The sequence below is a fragment of the Oncorhynchus mykiss genome, chromosome 17 (genome assembly GCF_013265735.2).
Source record: "Oncorhynchus mykiss isolate Arlee chromosome 17, USDA_OmykA_1.1, whole genome shotgun sequence".
Classification (NCBI taxonomy): Eukaryota; Metazoa; Chordata; class Actinopteri; order Salmoniformes; family Salmonidae; genus Oncorhynchus; species Oncorhynchus mykiss.
In genome coordinates, this window is record NC_048581.1 from 27,513,339 (window position 1) to 27,534,229 (window position 20,891).

The 20,891-nt window shown below is 46.1% G+C and overlaps 3 protein-coding genes across 6 annotated transcripts; all 3 read left to right on the forward strand.

Annotated features, from left to right (window-relative positions):
• Positions 1–3: 3 nt before the first annotated feature.
• On the forward strand, positions 4–5,825 carry LOC118940371. Of its 3 annotated transcripts, none has more exons than XM_036949520.1 (8): positions 4–1,464; positions 1,576–1,747; positions 1,848–1,884; positions 1,995–3,423; positions 3,796–3,888; positions 4,050–5,035; positions 5,207–5,318; positions 5,581–5,825. In XM_036949520.1, the coding sequence occupies exons 1-8, from the start codon at positions 1,365–1,367 to the stop codon at positions 5,688–5,690; spliced, it is 3,039 nt and encodes a 1,012-aa protein (XP_036805415.1). In that variant the 5' UTR covers positions 4–1,364; the 3' UTR covers positions 5,691–5,825. The 3 variants fall into 3 exon arrangements, with proteins under 3 accessions (XP_036805415.1, XP_036805414.1, XP_036805413.1); XM_036949519.1 differs by having other exon boundaries at positions 4–826; positions 1,411–1,464; positions 4,050–5,318; XM_036949518.1 differs by having other exon boundaries at positions 4,050–5,318.
• Positions 5,826–10,142: 4,317 nt separating this feature from the next.
• LOC118940373 lies at positions 10,143–12,639 on the forward strand. The gene is made up of 3 exons (XM_036949523.1): positions 10,143–10,818; positions 10,990–11,101; positions 11,366–12,639. Exons 1-3 carry the CDS (start codon positions 10,156–10,158, stop codon positions 11,572–11,574), a joined length of 984 nt encoding a protein of 327 aa, XP_036805418.1. The 5' UTR covers positions 10,143–10,155; the 3' UTR covers positions 11,575–12,639.
• A 1,097-nt stretch (positions 12,640–13,736) lies between these two features.
• Positions 13,737–20,885, forward strand: LOC118940375. 2 transcript variants are annotated; one of them, XM_036949528.1, is made up of 9 exons: positions 13,737–13,963; positions 14,548–14,601; positions 14,713–14,884; positions 14,985–15,021; positions 15,132–16,569; positions 16,942–17,034; positions 17,196–18,181; positions 18,353–18,464; positions 18,729–20,885. In XM_036949528.1, the coding sequence occupies exons 2-9, from the start codon at positions 14,589–14,591 to the stop codon at positions 18,836–18,838; spliced, it is 2,961 nt and encodes a 986-aa protein (XP_036805423.1). In that variant the 5' UTR covers positions 13,737–13,963; positions 14,548–14,588; the 3' UTR covers positions 18,839–20,885. The 2 variants fall into 2 exon arrangements, with proteins under 2 accessions (XP_036805423.1, XP_036805422.1); XM_036949527.1 differs by having other exon boundaries at positions 13,737–14,601.
• Positions 20,886–20,891: the final 6 nt, after the last annotated feature.

The following is a 20,891-nucleotide window of genomic DNA, read 5'->3' on the forward strand; positions in this document are numbered from 1 at the left end:
TTGTAAAAAAAAAAAATTGAAATGTATTTTAAAATGTATTTGTTTATAAAAAATGTCAGGTCCAATCTGAAGGGTGCCTGAAAGCACAATGGATAGAAATCATAAACGGTTGAGAATAATTCTTCAAAAAGTAAGTCTCATAAGTGATTAAAAAAATGTTTTTGTTAATTCTGGGGCTTTCTTTCTTGATATGTAATGGGGCTATCTTCTTGGTAGTATAGCCTATATGCTGTAAAAACAGATTGACATGATTTATAGTTGGAAAAGTGGGCATAATAATGGAGGGCTTAAGTTAAATGTATTTCCTTATGATCCTGTACCCCAGGCTAGGACCCTCCAAGCTAGTGCTGGAGAGCAGGTGCTCCAGACAGACGTCCATTCTGCTGGCCATGATGGAGTAAGGCTGCCAGCCCTGGGAGACTGCCCCAAGGACAGCCCTCTAAAGGTAAGAAACAGCTTTTAGTTCTGATGCAAAACGTCTGGTTGTAACGGAGACCAGTTGGTTGTAATCTAGTAATATGATGTGTTGAAAACCAGTTTACAACGAGATAATAACACCATTAAGACACATGGACCACCTACTAGTTAGAACTAATAGTATTGGAATTCTGATTGTAAATATAAGGTTATGATTTATAGTTGGAAAAGTGGGCATAATAATGGAGGGCTTAAGTTAAATGTATTTCCTTATGATCCTGTACCCCAGGCTAGGACCCTCCAAGCTAGTGCTGGAGAGCAGGTGCTCCAGACAGACGTCCATTCTGCTGGCCATGATGGAGTAAGGCTGCCAGCCCTGGGAGACTGCCCCAAGGACAGCCCTCTAAAGGTAAGAAACAGCTTTTAGTTCTGATGCAAAACGTCTGGTTGTAACGGAGACCAGTTGGTTGTAATCTAGTAATATGACGGGTTGAAAACCAGTTTACAACGAGATAATAACACCATTAAGACACATGGACCACCTACTAGTTAGAACTAATAGTATTGGAATTCTGATTCTAATTCTAAGGTTAACCCTTATGTGACATGTCACTTAGTACCACCATGCCTATGGTGAAATAGGTGGTTTCTATGGTGATATGATTTCCCCACTGTTGTTATATGTCTCAGAACCTTGTGCCGAAGCCCCCACAAGGCCCCAGGCCCAGCCGAGAGGCCAATATAGCAAAGGCAGAAAAGAAGGCCAGAGAGGTTATCAAGGCTAAAAAGTCTAGGGAGGCTAAGTCAGGGGTGATATACGCAAGACGCCAAGTAGTTGGTGTGTTGGCACTGCCTCAAACTCTTATATCTCGAACAACCAGTTACAGTGAGTATTGATCTCCACTTCCAAAAATCTTGGATTTTTTGATGCAATTCTAAAAGGATATATGGTGGAAGGATCCACTATTATCTACGACTCTCCTCTTTCTGTAGGTGTCCTGCCAGCTATCAAGAAGGGCACTAAAGTTACTCAAATGGAGACAACAGGTGGGTGGGTATTGGTGACACAGTGTTTATTTCTGATTATACAACTTCAATAGAATCTTTACGGTGGTCACTAGCTTGTTCGGTGGTAATTCTGATTGTCTTCTGTTTCAGAAACCCCAGGTCCCCTGACACCTAATGATGGGGAGATAATGATCTCCTCTCCATCTGTTGATGACCTCCTGACCCCAAAGAGTGATGTGACGTCCGTGGCTAAGAGCGATGATGCCTCCTGTCCAATTTCACCTGAGGCGTTCTCTCTAACGAACTTCCTGAAGTCTCACCCGTGAGTCCTGCTGTGAACCTCTATATGTGCAGAACAAATATAATCTATGTAAACACTAGTTTAAGTTGCCAATGATTCCTGGTGTTGGTTTGTTTTCCAGTCAGAGAAAGCTTATCAGGAAGTTCCTCAAACAAATGGTAAGTCCCGCATTTTTTCTGCTTTCAAGGGTGGAGTGATCATTGGAAACAACTATCTTGTAACATAAAAACTACTAGCTGTCAGATTGTTTTCTGTTTCTCTTTCTAAGAACGTGACAATAGGCGACCTGGACGAAATCATCGAGTGGGTGGTGTGTGTCTCCAGTGAGGTGTTCCTCCCAGTGATGGCTCTGCACAGGACCTCCAGACCAGAGTCGTCAGACTCGTCCCACTGGGGTTCAGGTGTGCTCCAGATCGTCTCTGAAAAGTTCCACCAGCGGAGTTCTGAGCCAAAGGGAAGGCTCCTGGGCGGACAGCCGCCCACTCCCCCTTCTGAGACCGACAAGGAGCTTCAGGGCATAGCAGATCTGTCTGTGAGTAACATCCTGAAAAGGGCCCAGGAGGACCTCTTCTCTTCTGGTGAGGATGACCTGGAGAACACCCATCCAGGTATTACTCTGACAGAAGAGAAGCTCTCCAGCATCTTCTCAGAGCTGTTCAGGGATGCCTGTGAGAGTGCCCAGGAGGCCGCCAGACGGATCCACCACATGAGGTCTGGAAGAGGCAACAACAGCCAGAATGGGAGTTGGCCTGGGTCGTCACAGGGATCGAGCAAATCCAACATGCCAGAGTTGGGAGAACTGGGGTCAGTGAGGAGTCCCAAGGGAAGTGACGTCCATAAAGTTCTTAGCGAGGGGTCCCTCCCTGTCTTTGCCCTGTTTGAGGAGATGCCAGGGGAAGTTGGGGAGACCAGCAGCCCTGCTGGGGAGATGGACGAGACACAGACTGCCAGCACTCCCAGCATTCCCCGGTCTGGGCATGGCGGCAGAAGGAGTAGCCAGACCACCACTCCCACCCCCGGCCACAGAGAGGCAGGATTCACAGCCAGTAACATCTTTGATGTTATTATTCATCTGGCGCACTCTGACACTGACCGGGAACTCCACCAGGAGTTCAGCAGTGAGGATGATGTTTCACTGAATGACATCATGGACATGAAGTCAACCCTGGCCCTGGGTCAGATCCTGTCCTCATGGAAGCTGGTCAACATGATCTTCAGGGGGAAGGTCCACTACTTTGGGAAGGATCTCATCTGCAAGGTGTATCAGATGCTTCTGGACACCGGTATGGGCAGGAGGCCAATGGCCCGCCAGAGCAGGTCCGAGCCCATCCTGAAAGACCTGGCTGCCAACCGTAGGCTCTCCAATGAATTCTTCACAGACGTGCTGTACATGTTCATCCAACGGGCCATTAAGAATCTGCTGGAGAACTTCTTGGGTCTGCCGACCACCCCACCAGGCAGAGACATAATGTGGAATGACAACTTTAACTGGATGTATAGGGACGGCTGGGGGAACACCCCCACATCCAGCGAGGAGGAATTGTGGGACAGCGACTCCACCTGGTCAAGTGGGCATGGGGAGGAGGAAGGGACAGAGTCCCGTGGGAGGTGGGCCGCTCTGTTGGAGAAGGGCAGCTTACTGACCCTCCATTCCTCCAGCTCCCTCTCCCTCTCCGATGACAACAAGGAGGCACTAGGTTAGTTATTGTGTTGTTTTTACCGTCTTTTGCACCCGCACATTCCCCTTCTTTCTTTTCTCTTATTGTCAGTAATGGTATTTTCATTTACTCTCCTCTTTTTTTCTTATTTTTCTATACAGTGTTTGGAGACATTTTATGTGTGAAGTATTACTTTGAATCAAATGTCAAACTCATTCTATAGAAGGCCGGGTTTCTGCAGGTTTTCACTCCACCCTTGATTGATGAATTAAGGTCACTAATTAGTTAGAAACTCCTCTCACCTGGTTGTCTAGGTCTTAATTGAAAGGAAAAAACTAAAACCCGCAGACACTCGGCCCCCCATGGAATGAGTTTGACACCCCTGTATTAAATAAATGTTGATTTGACCAGGGGCCGTCTGCCAGGTCCTGACCACCAGGGTGGGAGACATCCTGAACAGTACCTGCAACGACGATTGCAAGGCCAGGCTCATCATCCAGAAAGGTACACTTATAACCTGTTTTACCCATATGACCAGTAATAACAGTGTAATAACCTGTGTAATAACCTGTGTATTACCATTATAGTAAATGTGCTAGATACTGCATAGTGTTATACATGAATGTGGCTTTGAACCATTTCAGAATATGAGTGTATTTTCTTAGGATTGGATTCCGGTGCCAGGGAAAGGTTCCCTGACTCTCCGTGTCCCTCTTCACCCAAGGACGAAGAGGAGGTGGTTGTGAGTGCCATGACTGTCTCATACCCTAAACCCTCCACCTCAACCCAGGCAGCATGGGCAGCTCCTGCCCAGACTATGGACGTTTTTCTGCCCAGACCATGCCTGGATGAAGAAGAGGTAGTGCCCAGCACCTCCTTGAAGGACAACTCTGTGACAACCACCCATGCAGCACTGGCAGCTCCTTCCCAGAGCCTGGAAGAAGAGGTGGGAGAAGCTGAGGTGTCCCACGTGAGTGAGAGCTCCCTGATGCCCACCAAGGCCATTGAGAAGATTCCCTCCCTCCTCCCAGGCAAGATCCTTATCGAGGAGGACACCCTCAGTTGCAGCACTCCCTGGGCCACCGTCATGAGCCCCCAGACCCTGAAGTTCATCCTCCACGGCATCATGTGCCGACTGGAGGCCTCAGAGTCCCCCCAGATAAGGAGGGCTAATGACCCCTTCAGGCTGATGAAGGATCTCTTTCTGGAGGTCCAGCATGCCCTGAAGTATGCTGACATCTCTGTCCTCTTTGGCCTGGAGGAGAGCATCCAATTCATTGGGGAGGATGCGGTGAAGGCCATCGTGAAGACTGCAGCTAAAAGATTGTCCCTGCGTTCGGACTCCAACCGGGCTCAACTGCGTGCCGCGCGCTCTGGTGGTGAGGCAGCCATCAGGCGCATGGCGGACACCATCACACAAGTCATAGATGACTATTCCGAGGACTGGAGTTCCGGCGGCCATTTTGGAGCCAGGAGGAGCCGTGCTAGTGGGAGGTCACACTCCTCAACCTCCTCAAGGAGTGACGTCACCCTCACCGAGGAGCTCCTGGCCCGGAGGGAATCCCTTGAAGGGGACCTAGCGGAGATGGCTGATGACAGCACTGGTTTGGAGAAGACCATTGTAAGCTCAGCCATCTCTGCCAAGTCCCAGGTAATTAGCTACATTTCAGACAGCTCCGAGCCCAACAGCTGTGCCCTCTTCACAGACCTCGAGGACATCACCTCCACACATGTGAGACAGACAAGAACTAGTAGATTGTTTAGTTATTTGGGCTGTTTGATTGTGAGGCATCAACTCAAATCTGTTTCTCTCTCTACGAAGGAGAAGGAGAAGGAAGAGGCTATGAAGGAAGAAGTGAGGAAGTCAGGAAAGAAGAGGCGAAGAAATAACAAGGACCAGAAGAAGAACAAGGTGTCTCCTCTTGGCAATGATAGTAAGTCCTCATTTCTGTCAGTCAACATGTGCGTCTGTCTTCAGCACACTATTGTAATGTAAGGACGGGAGACTATGATGAAGTTATCAGGGTCTTATTCATTAGCCACTAAATGGAAGAGAACAGACTAAAACAGGGAGGAACTAACCCTAACCCTAATAACAAATTATTGTTTTTGTTTTCTGTTTCAAAACATTTTGCTACTGTGTGCCTGAATGAACACGACCCTGATTTCATGCCCTGTTCTATGTCACCTGTTCAGGTACTGTGGCTGCAGATGAGCCGAAGAAAAAACAGGCTCTCCTCCCGCGGATCACAGCTGCCCTGGCAAGACTATTTTGCTTCCCCTGCAAAAAAAGATGCAAAAAGTAACTGCAGAGACGAGTTTGGGAAACCCTGATACCACCTCCCCCAACCAACTTTCTAAAAAAACATCAGTGCCACCAGAAGAGGGAGACAACCCCCCCTATTCACAACTAATTTGATTACCCCCCCATTTATTTAATAAACACAACTTTCAGCTATTTTGATCTTCTTTACTTTTTTTTTTACAGACCCACCTGCATGCTATAGATTCGTAAGGTCAATTTGCTGTGTACTGTCTACAGTATCATTGTTATGAGTAAGTTCACTGTGTCAGTCATTATTTTTTACCTTTATTTACATTGGCAAGTTAGTTTAGAACAAATTCTTATTTTCAATGACGACCTAGGAACATTGGGTTAACTGCCTTGTTCAGGGGCAGAACAACATATATTTTAGGCTACCTGTCGCTATATAGGTATAGGCTAAATGCCCTAACCTAATTGCAATTTACATAATAAGAGTTACAATAGAATAATTCCCTAATTGTATCTTTCTTGAGAGGGAATAAATCTCTAATACACTATACTCAATACCATACAGTAAGCACACCACTCTATACCGATGCAAGCCCCGCCTCCCCGCAGAATAAAGAATAGACACGAGTGGATAATTGCGGTGTCACTACAAAGGATACCTTAATTAAGCCAATTCATTGGCTGTGTTGTAATCTGATTGGTGTGTGTACCACCTAATGCAAAAGGTGTAAAAACGCTGAAGCACTCCATTCTGTTCATGATTTCTATTTATGATTGACGCTGCTGTTTAAAGCTATATTTTTTAATGTCTGCCTTATTTGCATTATTACACATTTGGAGAGGACAGGGGAGATAGGGTGGACAGCTCCCTGTCTAGTAGTTGTAGCTGTAGTATCTGGGATCTACATCTGTTTATATTAGTTACTGTGCTGTTACTAAGCAGTAATGCATTACGGCAGTGTTACGTTACTACACCTAATAGGAAATGCACATGCGCACTGGAATGCCGCGAACTGTAGAGCACGAGGGGTTTTGACTAAACGAAATCTAACTGTACTCTCGTCTCCTGCCTGGTCATTTCTCCACAACACAAATATTACAGTGGCGACGAGGTGATTAAACTACATAAACGGACATTGCTTGAAGGGAAGAATGTTGCTTGAGTAATGAAACTCAAAATAATTATGTAATTCGTCAGTTATATTTATTTTCTTTCGCCAGTAGAGAAGTCTAAGCACTGCTAGCACTGCTAGTACAGTATTCAGGAGCTGCCAAGTAGCAAGACTATTGGAGTCCAGAATAGCGACACTACCCATTGAAATTAGGCGATCTCAGTGGAGAAATATTGACAAGGGAGAAAAAAAAGGAAGAAGGGACGTACATTAATACAAATGAGTGCAGTGAATGAAGTAATTGCAGAAACTTCTGAAGTGAAGAAGTAGATGACTATTCAGAAAATTAAGGAATATAAGGAAACTGAACAATTAACTGTGAAAATGGCAACCATCGGTCGAGTACCAGAGTTTGAGGCTACAAAAGAGGATTTTGATTCCTATTTGGAGCGTTTTGAGTTACTCAAATGGAGACAACAGGTGGGTATTGGTGACACAGTGTTTATTTCTGATTATACAACTTCAATAGAATCTTTACGGTGGTCACTAGCTTGTTCGGTGGTAATTCTGATTGTCTTCTGTTTCAGAAACCCCAGGTCCCCTGACACCTAATGATGGGGAGATAATGATCTCCTCTCCATCTGTTGATGACCTCCTGACCCCAAAGAGTGATGTGACGTCCGAGGCTAAGAGCGATGATGCCTCCTGTCCAATTTCACCTGAGGCGTTCTCTCTAACGAACTTCCTGAAGTCTCACCCGTGAGTCCTGCTGTGAACCTCTATATGTGCAGAACAAATATAATCTATGTAAACACTAGTTTAAGTTGCCAATGATTCCTGGTGTTGGTTTGTTTTCCAGTCAGAGAAAGCTTATCAGGAAGTTCCTCAAACAAATGGTAAGTCCCGCATTTTTTCTGCTTTCAAGGGTGGAGTGATCATTGGAAACAACTATCTTGTAACATAAAAACTACTAGCTGTCAGATTGTTTTCTGTTTCTCTTTCTAAGAACGTGACAATAGGCGACCTGGACGAAATCATCGAGTGGGTGGTGTGTGTCTCCAGTGAGGTGTTCCTCCCAGTGATGGCTCTGCACAGGACCTCCAGACCAGAGTCGTCAGACTCGTCCCACTGGGGGTCAGGTGTGCTCCAGATCGTCTCTGAAAAGTTCCACCAGCGGAGTTCTGAGCCGAAGGGAAGGCTCCTGGGCGGACAGCCGCCCACTCCCCCTTCTGAGACCGACAAGGAGCTTCAGGGCATAGCAGATCTGTCTGTGAGTAACATCCTGAAAAGGGCCCAGGAGGACCTCTTCTCTTCTGGTGAGGATGACCTGGAGAACACCCATCCAGGTATTACTCTGACAGAAGAGAAGCTCTCCAGCATCTTCTCAGAGCTGTTCAGGGATGCCTGTGAGAGTGCCCAGGAGGCCGCCAGACGGATCCACCACATGAGGTCTGGAAGAGGCAACAACAGCCAGAATGGGAGTTGGCCTGGGTCGTCACAGGGATCGAGCAAATCCAACATGCCAGAGTTGGGAGAACTGGGGTCAGTGAGGAGTCCCAAGGGAAGTGAAGTCCATAAAGTCCTTAGCGAGGGGTCCCTCCCTGTCTTTGCCCTGTTTGAGGAGAGGCCAGGGGAAGTTGGGGAGACCAGCAGCCCTGCTGGGGAGATGGACGAGACACAGACTGCCAGCACTCCCAGCATTCCCCGGTCTGGGCATGGCGGCAGAAGGAGTAGCCAGACCACCACTCCCACCCCCGGCCACAGAGAGGCAGGATTCACAGCCAGTAACATCTTTGATGTTATTATTCATCTGGCGCACTCTGACACTGACCGGGAACTCCACCAGGAGTTCAGCAGTGAGGATGATGTTTCACTGAATGACATCATGGACATGAAGTCAACCCTGGCCCTGGGTCAGATCCTGTCCTCATGGAAGCTGGTCAACATGATCTTCAGGGGGAAGGTCCACTACTTTGGGAAGGATCTCATCTGCAAGGTGTATCAGATGCTTCTGGACACCGGTATGGGCAGGAGGCCAATGGCCCGCCAGAGCAGGTCCGAGCCCATCCTGAAAGACATGGCTGCCAACCGTAGGCTCTCCAATGAATTCTTCACAGACGTGCTGTACATGTTCATCCAACGGGCCATTAAGAATCTGCTGGAGAACTTCTTGGGTCTGCCGACCACCCCACCAGGTAGAGACATTATGTGGAATGACAACTTTAACTGGATGTATAGGGACGGCTGGGGGAACACCCCCACATCCAGCGAGGAGGAATTGTGGGACAGCGACTCCACCTGGTCAAGTGGGCATGGGGAGGAGGAAGGGACAGAGTCCCGTGGGAGGTGGGCCGCTCTGTTGGAGAAGGGCAGCTTACTGACCCTCCATTCCTCCAGCTCCCTCTCCCTCTCCGATGACAACAAGGAGGCACTAGGTTAGTTATTGTGTTGTTTTTACCGTCTTTTGCACCCGCACATTCCCCTGCTTTCTTTTCTCTTATTGTCAGTAATGGTATTTTCATTTACTCTCCTCTTTTTTTCTTATTTTTCTATACAGTGTTTGGAGACATTTTATGTGTGAAGTATTACTTTGAATCAAATGTCAAACTCATTCTATAGAAGGCCGGGTTTCTGCAGGTTTTCACTCCACCCTTGATTGATGAATTAAGGTCACTAATTAGTTAGAAACTCCTCTCACCTGGTTGTCTAGGTCTTAATTGAAAGGAAAAAACTAAAACCCGCAGACACTCGGCCCCCCATGGAATGAGTTTGACACCCCTGTATTAAATAAATGTTGATTTGACCAGGGGCCGTCTGCCAGGTCCTGACCACCAGGGTGGGAGACATCCTGAACAGTACCTGCAACGACGATTGCAAGGCCAGGCTCATCATCCAGAAAGGTACACTTATAACCTGTTTTACCCATATGACCAGTAATAACAGTGTAATAACCTGTGTAATAACCCGTGTATTACCATTATAGTAAATGTGCTAGATACTGCATAGTGTTATACATGAATGTGGCTTTGAACCATTTCAGAATATGAGTGTATTTTCTTAGGATTGGATTCCGGTGCCAGGGAAAGGTTCCCTGACTCTCCGTGTCCCTCTTCACCCAAGGACGAAGAGGAGGTGGTTGTGAGTGCCATGACTGTCTCATACCCTAAACCCTCCACCTCAACCCAGGCAGCATGGGCAGCTCCTGCCCAGACTCTGGACGTTTTTCTGCCCAGACCATGCCTGGATGAAGAAGAGGTAGTGCCCAGCACCTCCTTGAAGGACAACTCTGTGACAACCACCCATGCAGCACTGGCAGCTCCTTCCCAGAGCCTGGAAGAAGAGGTGGGAGAAGCTAAAGTGTCCCACGTGAGTGAGAGCTCCCTGATGCCCACCAAGGCCATTGAGAAGATTCCCTCCCTCCTACCAGGCAAGATCCTTATCGAGGAGGACACCCTCAGTTGCAGCACTCCCTGGGCCACCGTCATGAGCCCCCAGACCCTGAAATTCATCCTCCACGGCATCATGTGCCGACTGGAGGCCTCAGAGTCCCCCCAGACAAGGAGGGCCAATGACCCCTTCAGGCTGATGAAGGATCTCTTTCTGGAGGTCCAGCATGCCCTGAAGTATGCTGACATCTCTGTCCTCTTTGGCCTGGAGGAGAGCATCCAATTCATTGGGGAGGATGCGGTGAAGGCCATCGTGAAGACTGCAGCTAAAAGATTGTCCCTGCGTTCGGACTCCAACCGGGCTCAACTGCGTGCCGCGCGCTCTGGTGGTGAGGCAGCCATCAGGTGCATGGCGGACACCATCACACAAGTCATAGATGACTATTCCGAGGACTGGAGTTCCGGTGGCCATTTTGGAGCCAGGAGGAGCCGTGCTAGTGGGAGGTCACACTCCTCAACCTCCTCAAGGAGTGACGTCACCCTCACCGAGGAGCTCCTGGCCCGGAGGGAATCCCTTGAAGAGGACCTAGCGGAGATGGCTGATGACAGCACTGGTTTGGAGAAGACCATTGTAAGCTCAGCCATCTCTGCCAAGTCCCAGGTAATTAGCTACATTTCAGACAGCTCCGAGCCCAACAGCTGTGCCCTCTTCACAGACCTCGAGGACATCACCTCCACACATGTGAGACAGACAAGAACTAGTAGATTGTTTAGTTATTTGGGCTGTTTGATTGTGAGGCATCAACTAAAATCTGTTTCTCTCTCTACGAAGGAGAAGGAGAAGGAAGAGGCTATGAAGGAAGAAGTGAGGAAGTCAGGAAAGAAGAGGCGAAGAAATAACAAGGACCAGAAGAAGAACAAGGTGTCTCCTCTTGGCAATGATAGTAAGTCCTCATTTCTGTCAGTCAACATGTGCGTCTGTCTTCAGCACACTATTGTAATGTAAGGACGGGAGACTATGATGAAGTTATCAGGGTCTTATTCATTAGCCACTAAATGGAAGAGAACAGACTAAAACAGGGAGGAACTTTCTTGAACTTGCCAATAACAAATTCTTGTTTTTGTTTTCTGTTTCAAAACATTTTGCTACTGTGTGCCTGAATGAACACGACCCTGATTTCATGCCCTGTTCTATGTCACCTGTTCAGGTACTGTGGCTGCAGATGAGCCGAAGAAAAAACAGTCTCTCCTCCCGCGGATCACAGCTGCCCTGGCAAGACTATTTTGCTTCCCCTGCAAAAAAAAGATGCAAAAAGTAACTGCAGAGACGAGTTTGGGAAACCCTGATACCACCTCCCCCAACCCACTTTCTAAAAAAACATCAGTGCCACCAGAAGAGGGAGACAACCCCCCCTAACTAATTTGATTACCCCCCCATTTAATTTAATAAACACAACTTTCAGCTATTTTGATCTTCTTTACTTTTTTTTTTACAGACCCACCTGCATGCTATAGATTCGTAAGGTCAATTTGCTGTGTACTGTCTACAGTATCATTGTTATGAGTAGGTTCACTGTGTCAGTCATTATTTTTACCTTTATTTAACTAGGCAAGTTAGTTTAGAACAAATTCTTATTTTCAATGACGACCTAGGAACATTGGGTTAACTGCCTTGTTCAGGGGCAGAACAACATATATTTTAGGCTACCTGTCGCTATATAGGTATAGGCTAAATGCCCTAACCTAATTGCAATTTACATAATAAGAGTTACAATAGAATAATTCCCTAATTGTATCTTTCTTGAGAGGGAATAAATCTCTAATACACTATACTCAATACCATACAGTAAGCTCCACTCTATACCGATGCAAGCCCCGCCTCCCCGCAGAATAAAGAATAGACACGAGTGGATAATTGCGGTGTCACTACAAAGGATACCTTAATTAAGCCAATTCATTGGCTGTGTTGTAATCTGATTGGTGTGTGTACCACCTAATGCAAAAGGTGTAAAAACGCTGAAGCACTCCATTCTGTTCATGATTTCTATTTATGATTGACGCTGCTGTTTAAAGCTATATTTTTTAATGTCTGCCTTATTTGCATTATTACACATTTGGAGAGGACAGGGGAGATAGGGTGGACAGCTCCCTGTCTAGTAGTTGTAGCTGTAGTATCTGGGATCTACATCTGTTTATATTAGTTACTGTGCTGTTACTAAGCAGTAATGCATTACGGCAGTGTTACGTTACTACACCTAATAGGAAATGCAGATGCGCACTGGAATGCCGCGAACTGTAGAGCACGAGGGGTTTTGACTAAACGAAATCTAACTGTACTCTCGTCTCCTGCCTGGTCATTTCTCCACAACACAAATATTACAGTGGCGACGAGGTGATTAAACTACATAAACGGACATTGCTTGAAGGGAAGAATGTTGCTTGAGTAATGAAACTCAAAATAATTATGTAATTCGTCAGTTATATTTATTTTCTTTCGCCAGTAGAGAAGTCTAAGCACTGCTAGTACAGTATTCAGGAGCTGCCAAGTAGCAAGACTATTGGAGTCCAGAATAGCGACACTACCCATTGAAATTAGGCGATCTCAGTGGAGAAATATTGACAAGGGGGAAAAAAAGGAAGAAGGGACGTACATTAATACAAATGAGTGCAGTGAATGAAGTAATTGCAGAAACTTCTGAAGTGAAGAAGTAGATGACTATTCAGAAAATTAAGGAATATAAGGAAACTGAACAATTAACTGTGAAAATGGCAACCATCGGTCGAGTACCAGAGTTTGAGGCTACAAAAGAGGATTTTGATTCCTATTTGGAGCGTTTTGAGCGTTGGCTGATAAACCCATCAATGATTAGATTTATTTGACCATAATAATTTGTTTGGTCCATATTATTGACACTAAATAGAGGTTATTTTAACCGTAGCTGTTAAAAGTCCAACAGTGGGAGTGTGCAGCAGACTAATGATGGCGCGACTTTAATTCTTGACTATTTCAGTTATGGCCAACAGAGGGCAACATTTATCCATAAAATACGATTAAACCTCACTGAACCAAAGTGAATTGGGTTACACTGTAAACTTTATAGAGATTTCGTATGTGATCAGAAACGATGCATTCATTTCCCAGAGTGGTCGCACTGTGTTATTGTAGTTGACGTAATCGTGTACAATGGCATGACGTAATATATGAGCCTATGACTTAAACGCACTCAAGAGAAGGTTCAGTGCTTACTTCTGGCTCAGTTGAGTTGATGATTTACAAAGGAGAGTCATCCTCATGTTCAAATAAATCACTTTGAGTGGACAAAGATGACATTCTGTGAGTACAGCAAAACGGGCCAAGATTTTGTAAAAAAAAAAAATTGAAATGTATTTTAAAATGTATTTGTTTATAAAAAATGTCAGGTCCAATCTGAAGGGTGCCTGAAAGCACAATGGATAGAAATCATAAACGGTTGAGAATAATTCTTCAAAAAGTAAGTCTCATAAGTGATTAAAAAAATGTTTTTGTTAATTCTGGGGCTTTCTCTCTTGATATGTAATGGGGCTATCTTCTCGGTAGTATAGCCTATATGCTGTAAAAACAGATTGACATGATTTATAGTTGGAAAAGTGGGCATAATAATGGAGGGCTTAAGTTAAATGTATTTCCTTATGATCCTGTACCCCAGGCTAGGACCCTCCAAGCTAGTGCTGGAGAGCAGGTGCTCCAGACAGACGTCATTTCTGCTGGCCATGATGGAGTAAGGCTGCCAGCCCTGGGAGACTGCCCCAAGGACAGCCCTCTAAAGGTAAGAAACAGCTTTTAGTTCTGATGCAAAACGTCTGGTTGTAACGGAGACCAGTTGGTTGTAATCTAGTAATATGACGGGTTGAAAACCAGTTTACAACGAGATAATAACACCATTAAGACACATGGACCACCTACTAGTTAGAACTAATAGTATTGGAATTCTGATTCTAATTCTAAGGTTAACCCTTATGTGACATGTCACTTAGTACCACCATGCCTATGGTGAAATAGGTGGTTTCTATGGTGATATGATTTCCCCACTGTTGTTATATGTCTCAGAACCTTGTGCCGAAGCCCCCACAAGGCCCCAGGCCCAGCCGAGAGGCCAATATAGCAAAGGCAGAAAAGAAGGCCAGAGAGGTTATCAAGGCTAAAAAGTCTAGGGAGGCTAAGTCAGGGGTGATATACGCAAGACGCCAAGTAGTTGGTGTGTTGGCACTGCCTCAAACTCTTATATCTCGAACAACCAGTTACAGTGAGTATTGATCTCCACTTCCAAAAATCTTGGATTTTTTGATGCAATTCTAAAAGGATATATGGTGGAAGGATCCACTATTATCTACGACTCTCCTCTTTCTGTAGGTGTCCTGCCAGCTATCAAGAAGGGCACTAAAGTTACTCAAATGGAGACAACAGGTGGGTGGGTATTGGTGACACAGTGTTTATTTCTGATTATACAACTTCAATAGAATCTTTACGGTGGTCACTAGCTTGTTCGGTGGTAATTCTGATTGTCTTCTGTTTCAGAAACCCCAGGTCCCCTGACACCTAATGATGGGGAGATAATGATCTCCTCTCCATCTGTTGATGACCTCCTGACCCCAAAGAGTGATGTGACGTCCGTGGCTAAGAGCGATGATGCCTCCTGTCCAATTTCACCTGAGGCGTTCTCTCTAACGAACTTCCTGAAGTCTCACCCGTGAGTCCTGCTGTGAACCTCTATATGTGCAGAACAAATATAATCTATGTAAACACTAGTTTAAGTTGCCAATGATTCCTGGTGTTGGTTTGTTTTCCAGTCAGAGAAAGCTTATCAGGAAGTTCCTCAAACAAATGGTAAGTCCCGCATTTTTTCTGCTTTCAAGGGTGGAGTGATCATTGGAAACAACTATCTTGTAACATAAAAACTACTAGCTGTCAGATTGTTTTCTGTTTCTCTTTCTAAGAACGTGACAATAGGCGACCTGGACGAAATCATCGAGTGGGTGGTGTGTGTCTCCAGTGAGGTGTTCCTCCCAGTGATGGCTCTGCACAGGACCTCCAGACCAGAGTCATCAGACTCGTCCCACTGGGGGTCAGGTGTGCTCCAGATCGTCTCTGAAAAGTTCCACCAGCGGAGTTCTGAGCCGAAGGGAAGGCTCCTGGGCGGACAGCCGCCCACTCCCCCTTCTGAGACCGACAAGGAGCTTCAGGGCATAGCAGATCTGTCTGTGAGTAACATCCTGAAAAGGGCCCAGGAGGACCTCTTCTCTTCTGGTGAGGATGACCTGGAGAACACCCATCCAGGTATTACTCTGACAGAAGAGAAGCTCTCCAGCATCTTCTCAGAGCTGTTCAGGGATGCCTGTGAGAGTGCCCAGGAGGCCGCCAGACGGATCCACCACATGAGGTCTGGAAGAGGCAACAACAGCCAGAATGGGAGTTGGCCTGGGTCGTCACAGGGATCGAGCAAATCCAACATGCCAGAGTTGGGAGAACTGGGGTCAGTGAGGAGTCCCAAGGGAAGTGACGTCCATAAAGTCCTTAGCGAGGGGTCCCTCCCTGTCTTTGCCCTGTTTGAGGAGAGGCCAGGGGAAGTTGGGGAGACCAGCAGCCCTGCTGGGGAGATGGACGAGACACAGACTGCCAGCACTCCCAGCATTCCCCGGTCTGGGCATGGCGGCAGAAGGAGTAGCCAGACCACCACTCCCACCCCCGGCCACAGAGAGGCAGGATTCACAGCCAGTAACATCTTTGATGTTATTATTCATCTGGCGCACTCTGACACTGACCGGGAACTCCACCAGGAGTTCAGCAGTGAGGATGATGTTTCACTGAATGACATCATGGACATGAAGTCAACCCTGGCAGTGGAGCCCCTGGGTCAGATCCTGTCCTCATGGAAGCTGGTCAACATGATCTTCAGGGGGAAGGTCCACTACTTTGGGAAGGATCTCATCTGCAAGGTGTATCAGATGCTTCTGGACACCGGTATGGGCAGGAGGCCAATGGCCCGCCAGAGCAGGTCCGAGCCCATCCTGAAAGACCTGGCTGCCAACCGTAGGCTCTCCAATGAATTCTTCACAGACGTGCTGTACATGTTCATCCAACGGGCCATTAAGAATCTGCTGGAGAACTTCTTGGGTCTGCCGACCACCCCACCAGGCAGAGACATAATGTGGAATGACAACTTTAACTGGATGTATAGGGACGGCTGGGGGAACACCCCCACATCCAGCGAGGAGGAATTGTGGGACAGCGACTCCACCTGGTCAAGTGGGCTTGGGGAGGAGGAAGGGACAGAGTCCCGTGGGAGGTGGGCCGCTCTGTTGGAGAAGGGCAGCTTACTGACCCTCCATTCCTCCAGCTCCCTCTCCCTCTCCGATGACAACAAGGAGGCACTAGGTTAGTTATTGTGTTGTTTTTACCGTCTTTTGCACCCGCACATTCCCCTTCTTTCTTTTCTCTTATTGTCAGTAATGGTATTTTCATTTACTCTCCTCTTTTTTTCTTATTTTTCTATACAGTGTTTGGAGACATTTTATGTGTGAAGTATTACTTTGAATCAAATGTCAAACTCATTCTATAGAAGGCCGGGTTTCTGCAGGTTTTCACTCCACCCTTGATTGATGAATTAAGGTCACTAATTAGTTAGAAACTCCTCTCACCTGGTTGTCTAGGTCTTAATTGAAAGGAAAAAACTAAAACCCGCAGACACTCGGCCCCCCATGGAATGAGTTTGACACCCCTGTATTAAATAAATGTTGATTTGACCAGGGGCCGTCTGCCAGGTCCTGACCACCAGGGTGGGAGACATCCTGAACAGTACCTGCAACGACGATTGCAAGGCCAGGCTCATCATCCAGAAAGGTACACTTATAACCTGTTTTACCCATATGACCAGTAATAACAGTGTAATAACCTGTGTAATAACCTGTGTATTACCATTATAGTAAATGTGCTAGATACTGCATAGTGTTATACATGAATGTGGCTTTGAACCATTTCAGAATATGAGTGTATTTTCTTAGGATTGGATTCCGGTGCCAGGGAAAGGTTCCCTGACTCTCCGTGTCCCTCTTCACCCAAGGACGAAGAGGAGGTGGTTGTGAGTGCCATGACTGTCTCATACCCTAAACCCTCCACCTCAACCCAGGCAGCATGGGCAGCTCCTGCCCAGACTATGGACGTTTTTCTGCCCAGACCATGCCTGGATGAAGAAGAGGTAGTGCCCAGCACCTCCTTGAAGGACAACTCTGTGACAACCACCCATGCAGCACTGGCAGCTCCTTCCCAGAGCCTGGAAGAAGAGGTGGGAGAAGCTGAGGTGTCCCACGTGAGTGAGAGCTCCCTGATGCCCACCAAGGCCATTGAGAAGATTCCCTCCCTCCTACCAGGCAAGATCCTTATCGAGGAGGACACCCTCAGTTGCAGCACTCCCTGGGCCACCGTCATGAGCCCCCAGACCCTGAAGTTCATCCTCCACGGCATCATGTGCCGACTGGAGGCCTCAGAGTCCCCCCAGACAAGGAGGGCCAATGACCCCTTCAGGCTGATGAAGGATCTCTTTCTGGAGGTCCAGCATGCCCTGAAGTATGCTGACATCTCTGTCCTCTTTGGCCTGGAGGAGAGCATCCAATTCATTGGGGAGGATGCGGTGAAGGCCATCGTGAAGACTGCAGCTAAAAGATTGTCCCTGCGTTCGGACTCCAACCGGGCTCAACTGCGTGCCGCGCGCTCTGGTGGTGAGGCAGCCATCAGGTGCATGGCGGACACCATCACACAAGTCATAGATGACTATTCCGAGGACTGGAGTTCCGGTGGCCATTTTGGAGCCAGGAGGAGCCGTGCTAGTGGGAGGTCACACTCCTCAACCTCCTCAAGGAGTGACGTCACCCTCACCGAGGAGCTCCTGGCCCGGAGGGAATCCCTTGAAGAGGACCTAGCGGAGATGGCTGATGACAGCACTGGTTTGGAGAAGACCATTGTAAGCTCAGCCATCTCTGCCAAGTCCCAGGTAATTAGCTACATTTCAGACAGCTCCGAGCCCAACAGCTGTGCCCTCTTCACAGACCTCGAGGACATCACCTCCACACATGTGAGACAGACAAGAACTAGTAGATTGTTTAGTTATTTGGGCTGTTTGATTGTGACGCATCAACTCAAATCTGTTTCTCTCTCTACGAAGGAGAAGGAGAAGGAAGAGGCTATGAAGGAAGAAGTGAGGAAGTCAGGAAAGAAGAGGCGAAGAAATAACAAGGACCAGAAGAAGAACAAGGTGTCTCCTCTTGGCAATGATAGTAAGTCCTCATTTCTGTCAGTCAACATGTGCGTCTGTCTTCAGCACACTATTGTAATGTAAGGACGGGAGACTATGATGAAGTTATCAGGGTCTTATTCATTAGCCACTAAATGGAAGAGAACAGACTAAAACAGGGAGGAACTTTCTTGAACTTGCCAATAACAAATTCTTGTTTTTGTTTTCTGTTTCAAAACATTTTGCTACTGTGTGCCTGAATGAACACGACCCTGATTTCATGCCCTGTTCTATGTCACCTGTTCAGGTACTGTGGCTGCAGATGAGCCGAAGAAAAAACAGTCTCTCCTCCCGCGGATCACAGCTGCCCTGGCAAGACTATTTTGCTTCCCCTGCAAAAAAAGATGCAAAAAGTAACTGCAGAGACGAGTTTGGGAAACCCTGATACCACCTCCCCCAACCCACTTTCTAAAAAAACATCAGTGCCACCAGAAGAGGGAGACAACCCCCCCTAACTAATTTGATTCCCCCCCCATTTAATTTAATAAACACAACTTTCAGCTATTTTGATCTTCTTTACTTTTTTTTTTACAGACCCACCTGCATGCTATAGATTCGTAAGGTCAATTTGCTGTGTACTGTCTACAGTATCATTGTTATGAGTAGGTTCACTGTGTCAGTCATTATTTTTACCTTTATTTAACTAGGCAAGTTAGTTTAGAACAAATTCTTATTTTCAATGACGACCTAGGAACATTGGGTTAACTGCCTTGTTCAGGGGCAGAACAACATATATTTTAGGCTACCTGTCGCTATATAGGTATAGGCTAAATGCCCTAACCTAATTGCAATTTACATAATAAGAGTTACAATAGAATAATTCCCTAATTGTATCTTTCTTGAGAGGGAATAAATCTCTAATACACTATACTCAATACCATACAGTAAGCACACCACTGTATACCGATGCAAGCCCCGCCTCCCCGCAGAATAAAGAATAGACACGAGTGGATAATTGCGGTGTCACTACAAAGGATACCTTAATTAAGCCAATTCATTGGCTGTGTTGTAATCTGATTGGTGTGTGTACCACCTAATGCAAAAGGTGTAAAAACGCTGAAGCACTCCATTCTGTTCATGATTTCTATTTATGATTGACGCTGCTGTTTAAAGCTATATTTTTTAATGTCTGCCTTATTTGCATTATTACACATTTGGAGAGGACAGGGGAGATAGGGTGGACAGCTCCCTGTCTAGTAGTTGTAGCTGTAGTATCTGGGATCTACATCTGTTTATATTAGTTACTGTGCTGTTACTAAGCAGTAATGCATTACGGCAGTGTTACGTTACTACACCTAATAGGAAATGCAGATGCGCACTGGAATGCCGCGAACTGTAGAGCACGAGGGGTTTTGACTAAACGAAATCTAACTGTACTCTCGTCTCCTGCCTGGTCATTTCTCCACAACACAAATATTACAGTGGCGACGAGGTGATTAAACTACATAAACGGACATTGCTTGAAGGGAAGAATGTTGCTTGAGTAATGAAACTCAAAATAATTATGTAATTCGTCAGTTATATTTATTTTCTTTCGCCAGTAGAGAAGTCTAAGCACTGCTAGCACTGCTAGTACAGTATTCAGGAGCTGCCAAGTAGCAAGACTATTGGAGTCCAGAATAGCGACACTACCCATTGAAATTAGGCGATCTCAGTGGAGAAATATTGACAAGGGGAAAAAAAAGGAAGAAGGGACGTACATTAATACAAATGAGTGCAGTGAATGAAGTAATTGCAGAAACTTCTGAAGTGAAGAAGTAGATGACTATTCAGAAAATTAAGGAATATAAGGAAACTGAACAATTAACTGTGAAAATGGCAACCATCGGTCGAGTACCAGAGTTTGAGGCTACAAAAGAGGATTTTGATTCCTATTTGGAGCGTTTTGAGCGTTGGCTGATAAACCCATCAATGATTAGATTTATTTGACCATAATAATTTGTTTGGTCCATATTATTGACACTAAATAGAGGTTATTTTAACCGTAGCTGTTAAAAGTCCAACAGTGGGAGTGTGCAGCAGACTAATGATGGCGCGACTTTAATTCCTGACTATTTCAGTTATGGCCAACAGAGGGCAACATTTATCCATAAAATACGATTAAACCTCACTGAACCAAAGTGAATTGGGTTACACTGTAAACTTTATAGAGATTTCGTATGTGATCAGAAACGATGCATTCATTTCCCAGAGTGGTCGCACTGTGTTATTGTAGTTGACGTAATCGTGTACAATGGCATGACGTAATATATGAGCCTATGACTTAAACGCACTCAAGAGAAGGTTCAGTGCTTACTTCTGGCTCAGTTGAGTTGATGATTTACAAAGGAGAGTCATCCTCATGTTCAAATAAATCACTTTGAGTGGACAAAGATGACATTCTGTGAGTACAGAAAAACGGGCCAAGATT